At 42.0% G+C, this 21,386-nt stretch overlaps 1 protein-coding gene across 1 annotated transcript; it reads left to right on the top strand.

Annotated features, from left to right (window-relative positions):
• Positions 1-1,165: 1,165 nt before the first annotated feature.
• Positions 1,166-20,148, top strand: T265_15005 (hypothetical protein; the record flags this gene model as incomplete). The annotated part of the gene is made up of 11 exons (XM_009176166.1): positions 1,166-1,266; positions 2,361-2,450; positions 7,824-7,959; positions 11,058-11,131; positions 11,746-12,041; positions 12,631-12,762; positions 13,388-13,522; positions 15,703-17,853; positions 18,567-18,700; positions 19,919-20,030; positions 20,087-20,148. Coding segments are annotated over 11 exons (3,405 nt in total), but the record flags the coding sequence as incomplete, so codon positions are not given.
• Between the last annotated feature and the right edge of the window lie 1,238 nt (positions 20,149-21,386).

Below are 21,386 nucleotides of genomic sequence, written 5' to 3' on the forward strand. Positions count from 1 at the left end.
CAAAGCAAAGCAATTATAACAACTATGAACGGTTCGTTGTTGACACACGTTGTAATCACAAGATATTAAGCTGCATTTCTCATCAGCTAAGATTAGGTACTACGGCTAATCAGCATCAGTATACTCAAATTTACAGGAGCCTTGGTCACGCGGATACACAGGCCGGATTTGTGCGTCCAAAGGCGGGCGGTCTGCTCGGTATGGCCAAATTTGTATGACGCATATCTTTTCAGTCAGCGAACACCACAAGCCTAGTTACTGTGATCCTCACCCCGATTTCGAATAGTCCAGTCCTCTAAAGAGTACAGAGTCACGTGATCTGACCTTTCGATCATCTAATTTGGCGCAGAATCTCCGTACCTACTCCGTTCCCTCGTGGAAAAACTAGTGCGGATAATTTATGCATTGCTTTCGTTCACGCTAATCCACCTTTGTGAAACAGACTTACTGAGTGGACTTTGGTTCAAGGGGAAAACACAGTGAAATTAAAACCAGAAATAACATGCCTCATGTCATTTACTTCGGTTCCACGCCTGTGCTGGAACTAGCCGGGAAAGATTTCATCATAGGATTAATACACCTTTCAAATTATTTGCAAGATTTTCATTGCTAGCACTACTTATTGTTCTCTTTGAGTGAATCCGCAAATGTTGACAGACCTATAATTTCAAATCAGCTGATTGTCTATGTTTAAAGTATTTTGATCCAGGTCTGAAAAACCTGAAGAATAATGAAATTGGTATGCTAACAGACTGAAACCTAAACGGATAGTTTGAGAACCGCCACATTTCGCGTTTCTTCTTCCAAATGGAGACGTATCAAGAGGCCATGACCGGATAGGACGCCTATCAGAATTAAAGCACTTGCTGATCGCCTTGGTGATTATGGACCTAGACCTGAAGAGCATTTGTCAATTTAGCCAAAACGGCGGATTTCCTGGAAACAAGACTGCTTATGAATAATCGGGTGAACATTCTTAACTTTCTGGTGGCTATCTGGTAAAACTCACATCGTTGATTTCCTCAAGAGATGAATGCATAAACAGTTTCTCAAGTTGAAGATTCATCGAAGTCTTGTATATGTTACAAAATAGAGCAATTTCTCGAACCCATTTTTGGAAAGTAACTGTTGTTAGAATTGATTCTAACGTCCTTTTCTTCCATAGGTTTTTCCTGCGACCGAATGGTGGCAGAACACCGTCTAGTGTCTCACCTTTATCACTGCCCAGTTGATCTTACGCGCATCGAGGGTGAAGCATGTCTTCAGGTGAGTTTCTGTTGTAAAATTCTTCAGGTGAGGAAATTACGGCAAAAATCGAATAGCTTGTGCACTTTGGGTTAAAAGATATGTAGTATGACTACCTCACGGATGATAATAGGTGAAAAATAGGAAGTGCCTAATACAATCCATGATCAAAAATAATCATTCACAACGATTGATCAACTTTTGTAAGATTTGACAGTCTGCCTTACGAGGGTAGAATACTTTGATGTAACTGTTGACTGCGCACAATTCACGCAAGTTCCGTTGCGTCACAAAGATCCGAAGATAGCCTACTCTGAACTACAAACTCAATGGGAGACAAATGATTTTCACAATACTAAGTCATCTTAGTGGATTAGGTGTTTCATGAAAATGATCGGACGTTGCCCGCCGAAAGAGAGATATGCGGTTTTTGGCGGGCAGATAATGGCATTTATCACTTGTACTATACAATTCGAAACAAAGGGTGCCCGTCTGTCTACCATCGGATAATCGTATACTCATACATGTGTGTGAACCAGCAAAACCAGGCTTCAGAAAGTGTCCTTTTTCTTGGCGAACTATACTTATTAGAAAATTGGTTTGGTTTCAACTGGAGACTCATCTGAAGCCCAGCTGAAACTGTTGTTGATAATTTTATTCAACCGAACGTCATGCACTTGGGCCGTCTCATAGTTCAGTTGTTACGATATTCTCAGAGTTTTGAGCCAACTTATGGGCAATGCGTTCTGTCCGTTTTCCTGTTTACGTGGTGGCCTTAGGCTGTATGTTAGTTTCTAGGCTGACGTTGCAGGCAACTGGAGAGTGTACTCACGTGTTACATATCCTTTGTAGAGGGACATCCTCAGCTGCATTTGGAGGGAGGGGTTGAAAACTGATTGAGCTCAATGAGAAAAAAGGACAGAAAACAGTGGGTTTATGCAACTCTGCAAGGAAAACCATGTGTACTTTCAGTTGGTCCTTTCATTGTATACCAAACGAACTGATCCAGTGAAATACAATACCAAACATTTTGCGCCATTTTTATCACTCATGCAGAGGGCTTATGATACCATTATCAACACATATTGCCCAACTGCGTCCGCCCTTTTTTGTAGGCATTGAACGGATTTATTTTCATCATGTCCTGCGATGGAGAAGTGTTCTCCGTGTCGAAAACGGTGGAATATTACCTTGGGTTTCACCAGGTGAGTCATTTTGGCCCATGTTTAAGTAAGATTAAAAACGAAAAGCATCTAAACGACATGCGTCGTAAACCCATTGAATCTGGAGTTAAATTGATACAGATGAGAAAAATAGACCAGTTTGTTCACAATAAGTTCCAGCCAATCACTTTGTGAATGGATCTGATTCGAGTTTGTATGCAGATTTTTGGAGTCGCTGAGTTGTGTAATGCACACATAAAAATGACTGCTCGGGATAAGTAGGTCAAACATAAGGGCAGATTCTAAGGTGGAAATTTTCAACACACGGTACATCTAACGTTTTCAGAACAGACCATAATATTATCAATCTACAAGCCGTGCGGCACACTGGTTCCTCAATGAATGTTAACTAACAGGTTGCGTCAGCCTGTCTAGTGGCTATTAGTACTCAAGGCTAAGACTTGGGGTTTGAGTAGTCGACAGCTACTGGGAATGAATAAAATAAATTTGTGCCCTGGGAACACTAGTTTAAATAAACAAACAAACGAAAGGGTCACCTGTTCTTGAGGGAGTGATTCTGTCAGAAGAAAAAGACATAGCGACGACACATGTTTTGCCTATGTCCTATCAACCAAGATTTTGACTCGTGTTGATCACGAAATAGACGAAATGTCTAGGATGTTGCCTAGCTATCAAAATGTTAGTCCTAATATATGTAGTGACACGGCCTTGCAACGCTACTGACATGATTATCCCATTCCAGAATACTTATCTTTGATTGGCGATGATGTAGGTCCTTCTGACGTAAATTTCGATGCCGGATGGTACCATAGACGGTGCAGACTTTCAGCCGTCCGTAGGCCTCCAGATGAAAAAATATACATAGGAGGGATAAGTTCGTAGATATGCTCCTGTTTTCTTGATGTGAAGCCGAGTATGTTCCATAACCCTGTGGATAAACTGATTAGAAAAAGGCATGCACAGTCATCCGGTGATAGCAAAGTTTTCTTAATAAGAAGGGAGAAAGTTTGCCACAAAGATAGGAAATCGCTGAAATGAAAGTCAGATTTCTCTCTTACCGTAAGAAGGATTTATCCATTCGAAAAATGTGCTCATTTGTATAGCAGTTTGGTTTTCAAGGGAGACTATTTGAATTTATCGTTTGCGATATTTGTATAATTTGGGTTCAAGTAGGTCACAAATTTGACCAAAACTCTGGGACTGCCTCAAGAAGGGCGAAAATGGTCGTGAGCTGTCGAAAAGTTTTCAGCAACCTTGTGAGTAGTTTCTTCTAGGATTGACCTATATTATTTTAGCTTTGAGTGGGGAAAATATATAGTGGTCTTCATCATTTACATTACTCCCGGAGAGAGTTTTATTCTTTTAAGCTTCTCGGGAAACGTGAGGGATTAATGTATTGAAGACATAAAAGTGTAGTCACACATGCTATCGTCTATTCTTTAATATAATTACGGCTTTAGTAAGTATGATCCATCTGGTATAGAACGAGGAAACGGTCAACTCACAAGCTAGGTTTGTGGTAAAACCAATGGTTCACAAGTTGCACTAATCTCAAATTCCCTTCTTCAAACAACCTGGAACATGGGCGATCAATGAAAAACGCTATTGATTCAATCCTTAAGCATTACTCTTCAGCTAAGCATGAGACTTGTCTACCATACAAAGAAGATCAGCTGATTGTTCCCATAACACCTGCAAAGATGTTCTCGCTTTATGGGAAGTGGTGGTCACCGGCACGTGGGGTGGAAACGACAAGAAATGCTCGCTTGTTGGACTGAAGGGTCGAGTAGGCGAAGAAGTACTTCGCAGATGCGTACCGACAAGCAAGCTTACACACATACACAAACAAACAAGCGCGTCTCGTGTAGCTACAACCAGCGACTTACAAACAGCCTTTGGTAGTACAACGCCGCTGGCAGAGCATCGGAGAATATGGACTGGGACGTATTGTCAATTTATACACCAGGCCAGCTGTAAATAAAGCACAAATCATCTCACTGCCACGTTGATGCCTCGATTAGCTTTGTATTATTTTCTACCTGTTTAAGCAGCTGACACAGTCGTTTCCCGTAAAACGGTTTACTGTAACTCGGCAAACATCTTGGATTAATGTGAAGGAATTGTACACAAAACTCTTATATATTGGACAATGATTGAAGTGGATCAATGCACTTGTCATTATCTTCAAGTATAACCATTAAAAACCAAAAAAATAGTCTGAAAAATAGTTTGATACACATCCGCATTTTCGATGAATATCTGGGTGATTTGCGAATGGCGACCAAGTGGATGCCAAATTGTGCAACCGAGAGTGGAAACAAAATGATCTTTACATTTGGCAGGACATAATGAGAGTACGGAAGTTACAATCAGTGTAAAACCAATTCATTCGATGGAATCAGCATATATCGTAAGCATTCACAATGAGTCGGGGAACTAGCATGTCTGATAATGATTAATTTGCACACGGTCAGATGTGCGGCATAACACTGAGTAGGGTTGCGGTGAATTGCTTTTCAATCCTGCAGGATAAAAGATAAGGAGGCGATAATCTTTCACAACTTGGAGTGACAAAATTTCTCAGAGTAAGAGCAAACGGCAGCACAGGTCTTGAAGTTTTTGTGGTAAGTTTTACGCTTACTGAGCAATACCCACATAACTTGCCCTCTGCCATCAAATAAACTTCTCAACTTTGGACTTATATCCCAGTATACAGGCTGGCTTTTCGTCAAAAGGAAGGTAAAAGCTTTGTAATGAACGAGAGTGAACCAATCAGACAAAATGAGTCTACCCAATTACAGCGTACAGTTCTTGTTCAAAAATTTTCGGTCTGCGTGGTGTGGGAAAATTGAGTACAACACGAGGACAGCCCACTATCGGTTCTACTGTTTTTGTGGCTCAGTCAGCAAGCTTAGGTACAGTGATCGAAATCAACCATGTTGCTTACTGACAGGCTCCTGATGGGAAATCCTACTACCTTTTCACTTCGATGTTCGTACGCTTTGATCGTAAAATAAAGCAGTACATTTGAAAATTTTAATAAAATTTTGAAACATTCTGTGGTCTGTACACGGTATTAAGACAACCCAACGAGAGCTAATCACACTACTGTTCAGTCGGTTGTGACCAAACGGCCAAGAGGTCAACCACTAGCCGGAAGATCGCGGTTTTGAAAATCCCAGTGTTTCGTAAGACGCCCACAGTTAGTAACTCCAAGCAAAGTTGAAACAGCTGAAGTGCTTTTCGGCTTTTCATTGTGGATCGATTTCACTGATATGAGGAAATCTAAATTGGAAATTACTGCATGTCCTCACATTACCATCAGTCATTTACAGGTGACTACTTTGGGCCCTAGAAGGTGAGCGTGTGTCACTTGGGACTGTCATCTAACAAGTCGGAAACTCACCGGAATAGTTAAGTCAGAACAGGAGGACGACTGTTCAAATGAGTGTTGTGCCTATGAACAAAATACCCACCCCTCAAAACCCCAAAACTGCAAGACTGAGATAGTTGACATATCTGAACTGTCTACACTCTCAAGCGGGAAGCTGCGGCCGGCCAGATATGGGATCTCACTCTCTAACAAAACATGTGATCTTAAAATTTCTGGGAGAATGAAAAAAATTTCGATGAGGGGTAGCCTGATTCGGATGGCAAAACTATGGTGCACTTTGATGCAGGCTGTAGTCATTCGATTCCGAATTCCTGTCTATTTGTTTAAGTCATCCTTGTGTGGGTGACGAAGTTGTGCACTTCTGCCCTGTCACAAGCTACAGCCACTTTGTTCAAAATCCCCTATTGGGGCACTGCTAGCGGAAGTTCATTTCAACGGTAAACCGTCTGTCTGAGGACTTTCAATCGTCATAAGAACCGATCGGACTGCTCCACTGGAAATGTGTACGAAGATGGGTTAAATAACTGATTTGCATTCGTCAGTATTTTGTGAGTAAATTGAACTAATCACATGCCAACCATTCAGGGGCGGAAAATGTAACAGGCAGAAAGGAAAAATCTGAAACGGAAGCATCGATAAGTATGTGTAACGCTGCCTTACCCCTGGTCCTTCCCGTAAATCATTTGTGAGATATTTGCAAAGGTGCATCATCTTAAGGAATCAGTGAGCTGGTGAATGTGTACCTACATCACTCTCGTGTAACCGAGCCTCCTCTCATTCTAGTGAAATTATTCTGGTTAGTCCGTGCCAAAATGTTAGTGTTGAAATCGTGTAATATACGCAATACAGCTCATATCCGCTATTGTAACAGAATTTCCACTCGAGACATGACGTACAATGTGACCGCAACTCCATCAGCCAACGCAAAGCGAAAGTGTTCGCGGTCGAGTGATGTAGTTGGTTTGTTCTGCTGGTTTTGCCGGTCGATTGAACTACCTGTCATGATTACTCAGTGAGTTTTCCCTACGGTCTAGAATCGAAATTTGACGCAAGTCATGAGTGAATACACCTGAAAGGACAATGTGTGATTTTGAATGGAGTACTTCATGCAACTTGCACTTTCACTTAGCTTTCACTTTTACTTAACTAAGGTCCTTGAGAATGAACAAGGTGTCTGTTCGGTAGCAGGACATAGTGGTCGCTGTTGAGGGGCCTAGTGTGCAAGAATTTGTCCATCCTCAGTGGCGTCAGAAGGACAGAAAATATATTCGGAATAACACTAGTAGGTCCTTTTATATGATGCCTTAAAATTTAGTGATGCGGAGAATGTACTGCGAGTCCCTCGGACCTTAGTTAATGTACTCGTTTGGCTCTCCACCAATAGATTTTTTTTGTTTTGCTACTTCAATTTATATTCGAAATCCAGTTGCCAAGAACACACACTAGGGCTGAGGGTACAATCAGAAGTTGGAATCTTTTTGAATGTTCCAAAATAATCCCATGTGAGTCCAGATCCTCTGCAAACTAGTGGTAAGTTAACTTGCCGAGAATTAATGCGCCACTTCTGCCCTTTAGTCGTTTACCAGGTTATTCAAATAGAATCAGTACAAGCTCCAAAATTAATATAGACTGAGCAGAGAACTATCGGCCGTCAACTGATCACTAGGAATCAAATATATGCTTGCCAATATGCGCATTGCCAAAGTATGAATGAAAGAAGCTTCATCTATTTGCCTCCAAAAGTCTGACGGCGTAGGATGGTTCTTCAACGTAGCAAGTGCCTTTAAGGCCGTTTTGGAACGGACATTTCAGTTCATTTCAGTTCCCAATGCTACCACGTATACTTTTAGGATTCAAGCGGAGGAATTTTCTTTCCAGAAGGTTGACAAACTCACAGTGGATGGTTAACTACTTCCGCATTCTTCACTCTGCTTCAATTACTCCTTTTTCCTTCTCATTCGAACGAACCGTAATTTCACAATCTACAATCAAAATTTCAGGCTGACATATTGCACCAAAGCGTGTTGGAACTGATTCACTCGGAAGATCGTGAAGAATTCAGGAGACAGCTATCATGGAGAGCCAACCTTCCACCAGAATTGCAGTCGTGCACCTTGAATGAAATCATTTCACGAGGTAGTTTGCTAGACTGTTCATTTTACTCAGTTTTGCTGGTGTTTTAGCCAAACAACTGTTGTGGCGATGTTACCGAGCCCTTGAAAACCACATGTAAAGATATACACATTCACATTGAGATGTTTTTACAAACTTCTTATGACACAGCAGTATTTGCATTAATTCTAGACCAAACCTGTTTTCATCATCACTGATGAGTAGTAGTGATGACCTCACTGCTTATTTGGGTAAGCAGCTTGGTTGCACAAACAGTAAAAAATATCCTTTCCTCTGTAAAACCCGCTATGGTGGCATCTGCTGGCACGAGAAACAGGCAACATAGCTGATGAATGACTGACATCCCAGTAGGAATCACAGGTTGTATTTGGTCAAACCACCGGCTTCCTGTGCGTGGTCCGAGATCCACAGACAGTGTCTGCTGGAAGAAATGGGGTGCATTATACAAATTGTTGGGGCCGGTGTACATCCAAAAACATAAAATATGCCGGAAAATATAGACCAGTAACTATTCTGGACCAGGACAGAAAGAGGGTTATTCAACTGAAATTGACATGAATGTTAATTCTGTGTACCACTTACAACTAATGAAAACTAGTTCAAGAAGTTTCAAGCATCCGTGGCGTTACCTGACTGGGAAGTCCTCAGTTTGGCTGGCCGCAAAAAAGTTGTGCTGAAGTGAAAGTTTCTGCCATTCGTTCGAAATGGACCTACCAGCTGAGTTGGTTTCATATTAGTCTGTATTCGATTCCGACCGTTCGTTTTGTTCAAAGGAATTCGGTGTTCGAGATTCGACCTGTCCGTTTGAGTCGAGGGAGTATCAAGACACTACAAGGAATGTCAGTCAAATAATGTTCAGATTTTTTTTAATCCAGGGACGAATAAAAAACTGCTGTCTTTGTATACTCATGTGCAAGTAATGGACACTGACGGGGCAATTTCAATCCTCGAGGCGACCACACACCACGCTGGTGTTTGTAACTGTCCCATTCCTTTCACTACTTAGGGTCTTGGCCGTAGACAGTGCAATGCCAGGATGGCAGAAACCCGTAAAGCACACTATTTGGTGCCTTACATTGAATCCTCCAGTGAAAACCGACAAAAGTGTTTAGAAATAACGATGCTTAACCCATGTCTCCGATGACCGCAACCAGCAACTGTTGTACCTGTCCAGAATGTGAAAAAATCTCATTCGTCCGCGCATAACAACATACCTACATTGAGCTTACGCAGCAGTGTTTTAGCCAGAAAACTGCAAATGAGTAGATAACTATTCAAGTGATATTAAATTGCAACAATCCCTTGGCATTGGTGGAATACTGGCTTGCAGATGGTTGCAAATGGAGGCTGAACTTTGCTGAGACTAAAAGGCAACTCAGATTTACTCATGTTTATATGTCGAACTCAGTCAAGTTAGTTGCCCAGGATAGGAATCGGACTTTCGTCCAAGCCTGAATTGCTTTGTTAAGATCGGAGTGTTTTCCAACTGCGCTTCTAGGGGAAATCGCACAGCGATTCTCTGTCAGTCTAGTAGAAGCCATTGGCGACATTCACAGTCATTTTACAGGTCGGCTCGTTCCGGCTCGCTTCGAAATCTTCGGGCCGCAGCGAATCTGATACAACTTCCTCGGATTCGGCAGCTTTTTTCGCGAGGGGTTTACACTGATGTACAGACATTAGACTTGCATGAGGTTTTTGGCGACTCGATATAACTTCACACCAGGGATACTAGTGTTTTGCTCTGTTGTGCCCATAGAAGAAAAACCCATTTAATTAGTTGGTTTACTCCCTGACGTATTTGACGGGTTGGCGGAAACCTTTCCCTTCGGCCTGTGGGAGTTGTCAGTATGATAAGATTCTCAGTTTGTACGCCATTAAGTGTCGCAGATTTAGAAATGTGTGGGAAAGCCATCAATTCAGGGTCTGGACAACTCGTGATGTTTATAGCTGACCGGAAAACGAACTTGTCCACTGGACTGTTTCTGACTGTTCACGGGTAAGTTACTTGGAACTTATGGTTATAATACCAGCTGAAAGCTTAGCCTGGATAAGATAGTTTTTACGTTTTATTGACCTGATTCTTCATATTTTGGGGTTTGTTATTTAGGTGCGACTTGAACAGACATGGAATGGGCTGCGTAAAATACACAATGTGGCTGCGAAGTTAAACGCTCATTCCCAGACTAAGTTACACTACATGGAGAATCAACAGAATATCTCGTTTACGGAAATCTCCATCCTAATGTGCTACATAAACACCATTTTTATTTTAGTTGATGAGATATTTTATGGTACAATTATTTTTCTTTATATGCTCTACAGGAGTGATTCCGGTTGTGAGCTGTCAAAGCGTTTTCATCAACCTTAGTGAGTAGTGTCGCACCGGTTGAATGTAGTTGTTTACTCTGAATGTCTAAAATATTCACATCAATTTAGGTAAATAATTAAGTCTGATTAGCGATGGAAAAGTAGGCAGCTTTGGGCATGCGGCCTGTGAGAGGGAAGACCTGTCATCCAGCCGATTGGAAATACTTGGATCGGACTATTTAACCGCTCATCCGTTGCTTCGTAAGCTGGAGTCTGTCACCAATCGTCAATCATTTATGCCAGAGGCCGAGTGGCTTGCGACGTTTAGTGAGAAGTCTGCTTGCACAGCCTTGTTCGCTGGTACCGCGCTTGCCTGAGGAACCGAATATAAGGAGAGCTTTTCATTCTATGACTTTGAAGTAAACTTGGTCCAGGATTTGTTTGAGAAGAAAGCACTATTTTAGTAAGCACTGTGACAGTAAAACTCTGATCATAGCACCACTTTGGTCTCCAGATATCAGGTCTAGTGTTTCAGGCAAGCAATATACCAGAACTAGAGTTGCTGAGAATAGACTTTTGTCCTCCGTATATAAATCGTGTATATATATGTAGCTTCTGTAGACGCCAAAGTAACTAGTTTATTCGAGAAGTCCAGTTTGATTTCTGTTTTAACGCTTGTCATACGTCTTCCACGTTATCTTGATTTCTATACGGAAAACTATAGTACAGGCACCGTCAACAAGCTATTTATATTCACTTTACCGTGGAGCCACGTTTTTTATTTTTCATATAAGATTTGGTACACCATCTTCAACGGCGATTTACGGTGCGATTCCGATGTCTACTGGACAACACATCAGGCTTCATCGTAAGTTTAACGCATATAGTGAAGACGTTTTCCACTTAAGAACTCCCGTAGCGAATTCCAGGTTTCTTGGCAGTTAAAACGTATCATTGTCTGACGGAAGGCGATATCTAGGTTGCATAGACTACTGCAAGATTCCAGAACAAAATTGGGCTAAAGCTCTTTTGTTTTGTTTTGACATTTATATTCAGCCGATCCAGGTATTCAGCCCATGAGATCATCAAATAAAGAAAATATGTGAATAAAAAAGCTCTAAGGACTACTCTTATATTTCAGTAGAACCGAGGCTTGACTGACTCAAAGTGGAGATTTCTGAGTGTATTTTCCTTAATCTATCCCAGATAAGAAACTAGGCCTCCCGAGGCAGTTTCACATATTCGACAAGGTTAAAATTAGGCCTGATGATCTCAAAGTTTTGGTTTATCAATAGAAAATGTGTCAAGGCGGTCATGAATGGCGTATAAATCACGAAACTCTGATCTGGATTAGGATCATGTAAAAATGCTGTAACGAGCTAAACATTTAGTTTCTTTAGTTAAGTTTGCGCTCTCAAAGTAGGCTATTCAATTTCTTTTTCTTGACTTATTTTATTTTATTAATTTTTCAACTTATTCTAGACCCTGGAGCTCAGCGGACGTCTCCAGTTTTTACACGGGCAATCTCGTGGTAAACAGTCCGGAAGTTCTCTCTCAGGTACCCATATGATTCACACCGCAGCGGGGGTCCGAGGCATCAGTAAGCCTTCATCTTCTGCATTGGCAGCTGCAGCTTGTCAGTATAGTCTCCCGCCGCTTGGGCTATTTGTGGTCTGTAGCCCACTTGGTCCGCTCCCAAGTCTGAACGGATCTCAAAGGGACATGACCTTCAAAACAAAACATCAGCTGGACTTTACTGTAACAACTATTGATTCAAGGTTAGAACTAAGTGTCTGATTTGGAAGATTGATAAATTTATCACACTGTAAACTGCTGGAACTTCCCTCTATATTGTCCGCAATGTTGTCTCACCTTTCTTCTACATTGTCAAATCGTAGCCTTATCATTTCCTGTATATAAAAATGAAACCATTCTTGATGGCAAAGGAACACTGATGCATGTTTGCCAACAAGTTTCTTTGAGAACAATGTTATGTTGAGGCTTGGGAGAATACCTCGTGTTTTTCGGAGTTGATGTCAAACAAACAACTTCTGCATGCACAGGAGCAATTGTGACCCTTTCAGCAAGCGTGTAGTAAGTGAATAATCAGAAGGTCAGTTCAGTGTAAAATGAGATCCCCTCAAGCAAGGAAGAGTTTTCGGGTATGGATTGGGCTGCCCAAGGGAGTCAGTTTGCTGGATCACCTAACACAATTTCTTTGTCCAGCATAAACCTTTTGAGCGAGTAGTTGTGTTTGCTATGACATTCACCTGTGTGTGGTTGTGTGGAAATTGACAATTTAGGCTAGATTCGCAAAAATCGTCCGGCCATAACCAGGATTTGGTGGTCTTTTCTATTGCATTTCAGAACAAGAATGCTCTTCAGTTACACAGACGCCGATCTGCAACGGTTCAAAGTTTATGACTTGGTTCATCCGGAGGACCTGCGGTATGTGGCTCAAGGGCACAGAGAAGGTGAGGAAGCGTTTGACCTACCCGTGTGAATACAGATGCATGTATAAAAACAGAACGAAAATCTTTGGAACTACTTGACTGATTGGGAAAATAACTATTGGTGTTAGAATGGGAATACAAAAACCAATACGACTTTAAAGCCATTGAGTGGTGCATGTGATAGATATATAATTCATTCAAAAACAAAACATTTGGATGAGGAAGGTGTTGGGTCCTCTTTATTAGTAACCAATCTGCAAAACGTATGTTGTCAACTGAAATTCTATAACGACCAAAGTGGGGTTTTGGTCGAAAGGCCAGTCTTTTCAGTGAAACAACCCAAAAATAGCTTATTTGTTGGGGAATATCAGGTGAAATGAAGGTCGTTTTAGAATCATCCAAGGGCCATTTTCGTTGGAAAAAAGTGTCAATAACCTTATTTGCACTATCCATATTAGTTTTTTCCTTACTTTCTGTGGCTCATGTGTGTCACCTAGTTTGAAAACAGATTCTGTTGAACGGTGTCGGCAGAAAGTTAAGAAACTGAGCACCGGGCAGTCATCAGTAGCCGTCTTGGATAGAAAAATCTTGTTCGTGCCATGAAAGCTAAGCAGCAGTTTATCCCATCGGTTGATGTGATGTTGCTTTCTCCGTCATGTTTCAGTATTTAGAACTGGATCCGTTGGACTGCTTGTTCATCGGTGGATCAGTAAGTCATGCGAATGGATCTGGTTACAATCGCGCGTCAAGCTGATGATGAAGAACGGCAAACAGGACCACATTATTGTGATACACAGACAACTCTCGTGAGTTTCGAATGACTTCGTGTTGTTTGTTCGCTTCCAAAATATTTGCAGCAGTATGCGATAAAACTCTTGCGAGGTAGAACTTGTATTTGGAAATCTTCTGGAATCCGGCTCCAATCTGGCAGTCAGAGTATGAAGACATGGCCGACCGAGAAGGCTGTTGAAGCTCTTTCATGGGAACGGTCTCCTCCTAGGGTTTGCTGCAGTCTATGATCTATTTTGGCTTACAAACGCATGCAGCAAAATACTGCCTAGACGAGTGTATACGTGGGGATAGTTTAGATTCTTAGGTTAGTTAAAAAGCCTAAATAGTAAAAATAGATGTTCAGCCCTATATAAGTGTAGCGCAGAAGATCGTTAAGTAGGTAGGGAATCAGCGAGTGCACGTGGGCATATTATTTCCACCTTAAACCCCGTCATTGTCGCCCAGGGATAATACTGATGACTGACACATAATGAGAGAAAGGAAGCAGGTGAAACAGCCAGCTGGCTCGTATCTTTTGATTTGTGGCTGGGCGATGAGGCTTAAACTGCTATATCAAGGCGGAAACCGAGGTGTAATTAATACAGTCAACCAGCAAGCAACTAGCAATCGTGAAATGCGAGAAAGAACACAGCCTTATTGGATCAAACCTCCTTTGTAGTGATATGAATCAATTTAAACTGGGTTTCATGGAACCAGTTCTTCATAGTGACTAACGTCACTTGTGGTCAATCCACAGAGGTCAGCGACACAACTGGTTCCAGTTGTACAGGGATTTAGGAAGAAGTATTCAATCGTAAACCAAAAAGCGATGAGTCAACAATCACTTCAGGTTGAAAAAGGAAAGATTAGAAAATGGTGTTGTAGTGCTATTGCTGCAAGGAAATACTTCTCGTGAGTCAAGAGAAGTTGGAGGCGGTCAATCAAAAGCAACTTCTGTCCTGCACGGTCGCCGCCAGGATTTAAAGGTTTCGCATAACTTTCAACTGTAATCTACGAACACTTTGCGTGGTACAAGCTGAAATTTTCTTAAACCACAACATTAGCAAGAAATTTAATTTTTAAGTCCTTCTACGGTTATCAGCGAAGCAGCCTCAATCTATTCCTCGTACTGTGACACTGTCCAACGGATTTTTAGTTGTATAAGGAAACAAGCAATGTTGGTTACTCGGCTATTCTGGGACCTGCGCTACCACTGTTTTTAAGGCAGTTTATAAGTGATCCTTCAAAGCCATCAATCAAACCTTTGAATGGCAGGAAAGTGGTATGATTTCGTTTCCCTGTTAACACTATTATCCCAGTAAAAGTTGGTCTGTGATATGAAGATGATGTGTTAACCTCTGATGTTGGTGAGATTTTTCCGCCGGCTCATTTTTCATGGCCTTCCGACCGCCTTGGTAGATTTTGATACGTTCTCTTTGTCTATTCTAAGCCTGTCCAGAATTTACGAGGTGCTTTGTTTGACAACATTCCACAGCGTACCAACAAGCAAAGCGTATTGTTTGAATTGCAGCGGTTGAATCACTAGTCAGTTATCCAGTGGGTTTGTCAACAGCAACCAAGGGCTTTCATCAAATGCAGTGATTTCACCACAAACGGATTGTTACTTGCCGCACAGTAAGTAGAACACTGTTTTAGGCATGCTGAAACGCATACCGCGGTTGGACAAAAAGCGACTTAGTAGCTTATCAGAACAAAACTGGATCCCTCTGTTCTGCTTTTTGGAAGATGTGCCACCGAACAGCAAGAAGATTGCCACGGAATGACATTATGGTAAGATGCACAATATCTTCCCCAAAGTACGGTCGTTCTCCAAAAGGTGTGTCTAGGGATCAGATAAATCAGCTCTAGAAGTAGGAAGAGACAGTAAACCTATTTTCAAGAATCTGAGTGCAGTATTTTAGAATGTTTGATAGAATATCATCACAATTGAACTCTTAGGATGACTCCATACTAAGTGAGCCTCGAATGCAGTGAAACGGGCAGCCGGCCGTCGACGAGTTTCTATTAGGTTCACATCAGGATAGATGGTGTCTTCAGCTACTTGACACGACATGTCATTGCCACTAGTACAGCTACCACTGCGTACTGCACATGGACTTAACTTTCCTAGCATATTTTGAGTATTTAAGTCAGCCTTTATTCTCAGAATTGGCTAACCAACTGTATATCTGTTGCTATTTGTCATCCCTTTTAGGCAACAAGAGGGCATGGAGCTCCTGATACGCCGTAGTGATGAATACAAACTTCCATTTCCACTGCTGGAGCCAGAAACATTATTGAGTGAAGAAAACCTATCATCCGTTGGCACAGGCATCACTGACTATAATGGGCCGTTTGCTGTCTCGCATTTAAAGGATTTTGACACTGGTTTCCTTGGAAGTATAATCAACGGTGGTGAGAGAGCTGGTGGATGTATGCATTCGTTACAAAAGACAAACATAGCTTCTTTGTCGGACAATGAGGTATCTCACGGGGCAGGCCCAAAGCGCGCTTTCCAACAGAGTTCATCGTTTAGTCGTTTTACTGAACTTTTGGCGATCACTAAAGATTATCCCACATCCTCCCGACCATCAATACGCAGTCCGCTTCCCTTTAGCTCTCAGGTAACTAGGCATTCCGCTCACACATCCAAACAAACAAGACAGCAGATGAAAGACGGGAGTCACAATGGTAGACGAAAAAAGAATTTAGCAAAAGAAGTGGCGGTTCCAGAAGCCATTCACCACCCCTATGGATATTCGGGTATCCCAGGTTCATTGGCACTATCACCTGCTCTTCGCCTACCCACAGATGAATACTCTGGAAATTTATACAAAGAAGCCTACTTGAAACCAGATGCCTGTCCATTGGACTCACCTCTAAGGAATTCAGGTGTTATGGGTCAGTTTTCCATACCAAACCATGGAATGTCCGCAACACTTTCTGATTTTAATTATTCTGGATACCAACTGGGTCTAAGAACATCTGGACAGTATTCTACATCACCCTCCAACTCCCTCACACAATATGCACACCATCAACAGTCCTTCGGCCTTCCAGAAACATTCACTCGATCAGTACCCCTTGCCAGTCCGTTGGGCCAGGAGCTACGTCGCGATTTCGGGGTCCAGAATTTTGCTGACAGCTACACGCACTACTCTGGTTCCTATGAGGCCTACTCAGCTGCAATGGCTGCTGCAGCTATGGTAGCTGCAGCCAGCAGCTATCACCCACAACACCAAAACCCAAATATGCACTTTTCGCAGTTGCCAAGTCAGTTATCGATCCAGCCTGAGCCATCGTTCTATGCTGACTACATAGTTCCACGGTTGTACCAAGGATCCTCGCAGGAAGTTTCCTGCCCAGAATTACTTGACACACAAGAAGAGATAGGTTTACAGAGGCACCCGAACAGGGAGCGTTGTTCTCCTACACTCCTCATGATGAACCTTCGCAATGCCAACAACGTTTCAGAAGGAGAAACGCTCATTGACAGTTACCAAGATATCGAACAGAATGTTGATAGTTTGAAACAGTTCAGCACTGTTGACCCAACTGGGGTGTTTCAACGACATGGCGTAATAGATGGCGTCCATAAAGTTGGATACAGCGGAAAAGTAGGGGAAGTTTGCAGAGAATATGGAACAAGTCTTTTAGAGAGTGACAGGCTTTCAAGAACCGAACCGTCTGAGCTAGATTTAAGAACATCTAAAGGTCAGTTGGAGGCAGGATCAGTATTCCACTTTTCGAAGCAACCGACAGAAATATACGCCGCCAGTACGGACTTTCGAAGGGATACTTCATTGGCTGCTCCAGATGCATACAAATCCTTCCAGGCACAAAATACAACATCTGGTGAATCACGCACTCAAAAAGAACAAAGAGTGGAACGGTCAGATAAATTTGCGCGAAAACTAGAAGAGTATCAGACAGGAACGTGGAGACAGCAGCCCCAAGTGTCAACAACGGTTGGTTCTTTGGAAGTTGACGATCCAGGCATCTCAGTGGGTGATTTCGAGGAGCAGTCAAGTCTTAAAGAAGGCTTCCAGACTGGGGATAATAAATCCACTTCGTCCTTATGCTCTTCATCATCCAGTCAGTTGCACTCACCTGTCAATCAGTCACAAGTTGATGCAACGCAATCCAAGACGCAAGGCACAATGATACACACATTAAGTGCTATCACGGCCCAGTCCCCACGGGACAACCACTTTTGGCAATGCAAGAAACAACAGTCAAAAAGTTGCATCCGAGATCAACTGACATTCAATGGCACCCAGTTCTTACCGCAATCTGGGACGCAACATTTTTCTGAAGCAGATGCGTTGGCAACCCGCCAACAATACTCTGCTGGGAATGAGTTCCGGTAAGTGTCGCGCATCTTCGTGTGAAGCGTCGCAGTATCAGTCCAGGTCATTAGAACTTTTACTCCATATTTTACGTTCTGAGCAATTTGGCATGAATTTTGGTGAATAGTATGAAGATAACTGTTAAAAATCTAGGAATATTAGCTATAATATTGTTTTCTCCACTGTGGTACATTTTATGGCTACCGAGAAAGATTCCCCTGGTCATTGCGTGCCTTTCAGGCATCCACGCTTTGAAGCAAGTTGAGTACATTATAAGAACACTGTGTCAGTCCAAGGTTAAAACTTAATAGGCGCCCAATCAAAAGGAGTTTATTGGGATCCTGAACAGTCCATTTAGAAGTGGACGAATAGGTCATGTGACATCTGGTCAAACATGTTCGGGGACCACGCACCAGCCAAACAGACATTCATAGTTGGTGAAGTTGATCAATGAATTTTTACTTACTCTCAACATCTGTAGGCCAATTTAGATATCTGGATAGGTATGGATCTTGAAATTTCGTGTATAGAAATGTATAATGTCAGGGTAAAGACGCCGGAGAGTAGGTTTGAATCACTGCTCGTCGGCTAAATGCCTAACTGACTCAGCTACCGAGAATGTTACTGTTCGTTGAGTCAGAAAAAACTGGTTTCCGTTTACCATTCCAACATGAGCAGTTATGTATTATATATACAGCTTTTTCCTAGCAATTTTGTGGAATGTAGGTAGCTCAGGTGCGCTGCTTGGTTGTTGGTCTGTTCACCGAGCCTGGCAGTTGGATTGCAGACGTTTCATTACCAATCGGGGTGGCATCGTCGGTGCAGGGTTGAGTGGGTTGACCAAAACAGCTTATTCCTGTCCACGTTTGTTAACTGACGAATTCCTGTCATCTGTTTGCCAGGCAACCTCCATACTTTGTTCTTTTCAGCTGATCAGAGGAGCAATTCCAAAAGCATTTAGATGGAGTGAATATACTTGTTCGTCTGACCAAGCTTATCCTGCCTTACAGTGACTTGGAGAGCCTTGATTTGTCAGATTAGAAGAAGATGCAGTGTGGATAATTCGAGGATCCAAAACATTCTGTCCAGTGTCACATGTAAAAAATAATACCTAAAGGAACGAAAAATTGATGTATATTACACCTTAGCTTAGGTACAATGTGCAAATGTACTCCAAGTCACGGCTTACTTCATGTAATATGCGGTCGGGTGCAGAGTTGATATCCCGTGCCCTTCACTGACTTTAGGACGGATGTCTACGGAGATATCGGTATAAATCAACTATTCGGCAGCAGATTAAGTTGGGTTTAACCAAAACGTTAGTTTAGCGAGGTCAGAATTTTTTGGCACGATTGAAGCATATTCGAGTCCCTGACATAATGCACGGCTTGTAAGGTTTCTGACAACTCTTCGACTGCCCACTACCGCTTTCATCTTTACAAAGCCTTATCAGGCAATAGTCCCGAGTTTTAACCGAATGTGTCCTAACTGAACACCAAACTGCAAGCAAGTGATCAAATTTTAAGAATGCTTTGGCGCAAACGGTAGACTTAAACGGGTCGCAGCTGAAATCCTCATTCTTGACATTCTTCAAGTGAATGTACTGCACACAGGACGTTTCATGTTTCAGTTGACAAAATATTCGAGATAAAACAATATATTTACTTGAAGCGAGCCACTGGTTATAAAAAAATTCATCACTTGTGTAAAAGCTGGTGTTCAGGTGTAACATTAAGTTGATAAAAACTCGGGTACTTTTTCTATCTGATGAGCCAGAAGCTACGTGAAACCGATAATGGGCTGTCGAGGACAGCCTTTGTGCAGTCAGCTGAAGAACATTGCAAGTAAGGGGACCAGTGCTGTCTCGTTTACACCTGTGTAATCTACAAATGAATATGCGTGAATCCTTTACATCGTAGGTTGTGTACATACTGACTGGCTGGCTGCGAAATGTTTATTCATTGTTTTCTTCAATTTATTGGCTTTTAAAAGCAGATTTCGAAGCGTTATAAACGTGGAGAGGAACTTTCTGTCCAATGATGTTTAAACCGCAGTAAACCCTGCCAGCCTTACGTTCTTCAGATGCTGATCACACATTTCTGGCAGATCCAAACACCGATTGTACATTTCGGCATGTGCTTCCTAATTTTATTCTTGAGTTTCGGAAAAAGTTACAGCATACCAGAAGTCGCCAGTTCACCCAATATTTCGACTAGGCGGATGATCATTTGCCTAATTTCTTTTGTCTAGAACTGAAGCAGAACAATTCCAGTCACGACCTATTACTGAAGAACCTCCGAGAAATTCTTCTCCGGTAAGTTTTTTCGAGGAGGATATGCACCAAAATCTTTGCGTTTTTTTGTAAAATGGAATCCAAAATTTTCCACGCTCAATTTCGGCCTGTAATGAGTTGATTGTGAATTTCAGCTTGTTGTAGCTACGCACATCCCACCAAACTTCGTACCGGTCAACACTAGAAGCTAGTTTCGTGATCTGTCAGTCAAATGCTTCCGCTCTCATGTCTGGTGCATCCCTAGAAAGTGCTTTTTTGTGTTTCACACATACACCGACAGCATGCGGTTCGGACACCGTTTGATGCGGAGGGTGGTGGTGAGTGGCTATCATGCCACAATGCTAGTTATATAGTCCTTTGGAAAAGTAATCTGATTGACTGTCTGTGCCTACCAGCTGTGCATGTTTGCCACTGGCACAGTCAGGAGCGAAACTCCAGCAAAGACGAGTCGGGATAGAGTAGCGTCACCAAAATAAGAAACAATAGCAATTTGCTATGTGCTTTCAATCTGACTTTGGTGAATTAAGAGTGACGTTCCAATAGGTTTTGATGAAATTGTAGAACGAATTCGTTAAATTCGTTTGAAAGGACGGACAAATAACTGATTCTTGATCGTAGTTAATCAATAGTGATCAAAACATTGGAGCAAAATTGAATGTCATAAATTTGGTGACTCTTTAGCTACGATACCACTGCAATGGTCGACGAAGAGTAATAGACCAAAGTCAATCTTTCCATAGGAATTCGGTTTGACCTGTTCACATCTTTTAGTGGAATCCCAGCATATTTCTGATAGGAATGAACAACAGTTACCTTGGCGGTGGTAGGAAACCTCTTAAACAGTTTGACGTTTCATTATGGTCGAATCGTTATAAAATAAAAAACTGCAACTAGCGCTAGTTATTTAGAGGGAAAAGCAAGCAAGCGTTTATAAAAAAAGCTTTTCAAACTAACTTTGTATTTAGGGAAGGTGCACAGCACTGGTCGTTTTGTGCAAAATGGTCCCTAACAAATGGAAAAGACTAGTTTTAATTCATCGCACATCCGTGCATTTGCCATAAAAAGCAGAAGACTATCATTACTACTGGTGCGTTTCTAGGTTGAATGTTAAACGTGTTTATATGGTATACATGTACCTGTTAATTTAGAACTGTAGGAACCAGACTACCCAGTTATTCACTAGGTCTCTATTTATGGAAAACCCACAAGTGTCGGAACTCACAAGCAACGAAAATGAGGCCGACTAAAGTCATCTGT

The sequence above is a fragment of the Opisthorchis viverrini genome (assembly GCF_000715545.1).
Source record: "Opisthorchis viverrini unplaced genomic scaffold opera_v5_319, whole genome shotgun sequence".
Lineage (NCBI taxonomy): Eukaryota > Metazoa > Platyhelminthes > Trematoda > Opisthorchiida > Opisthorchiidae > Opisthorchis > Opisthorchis viverrini.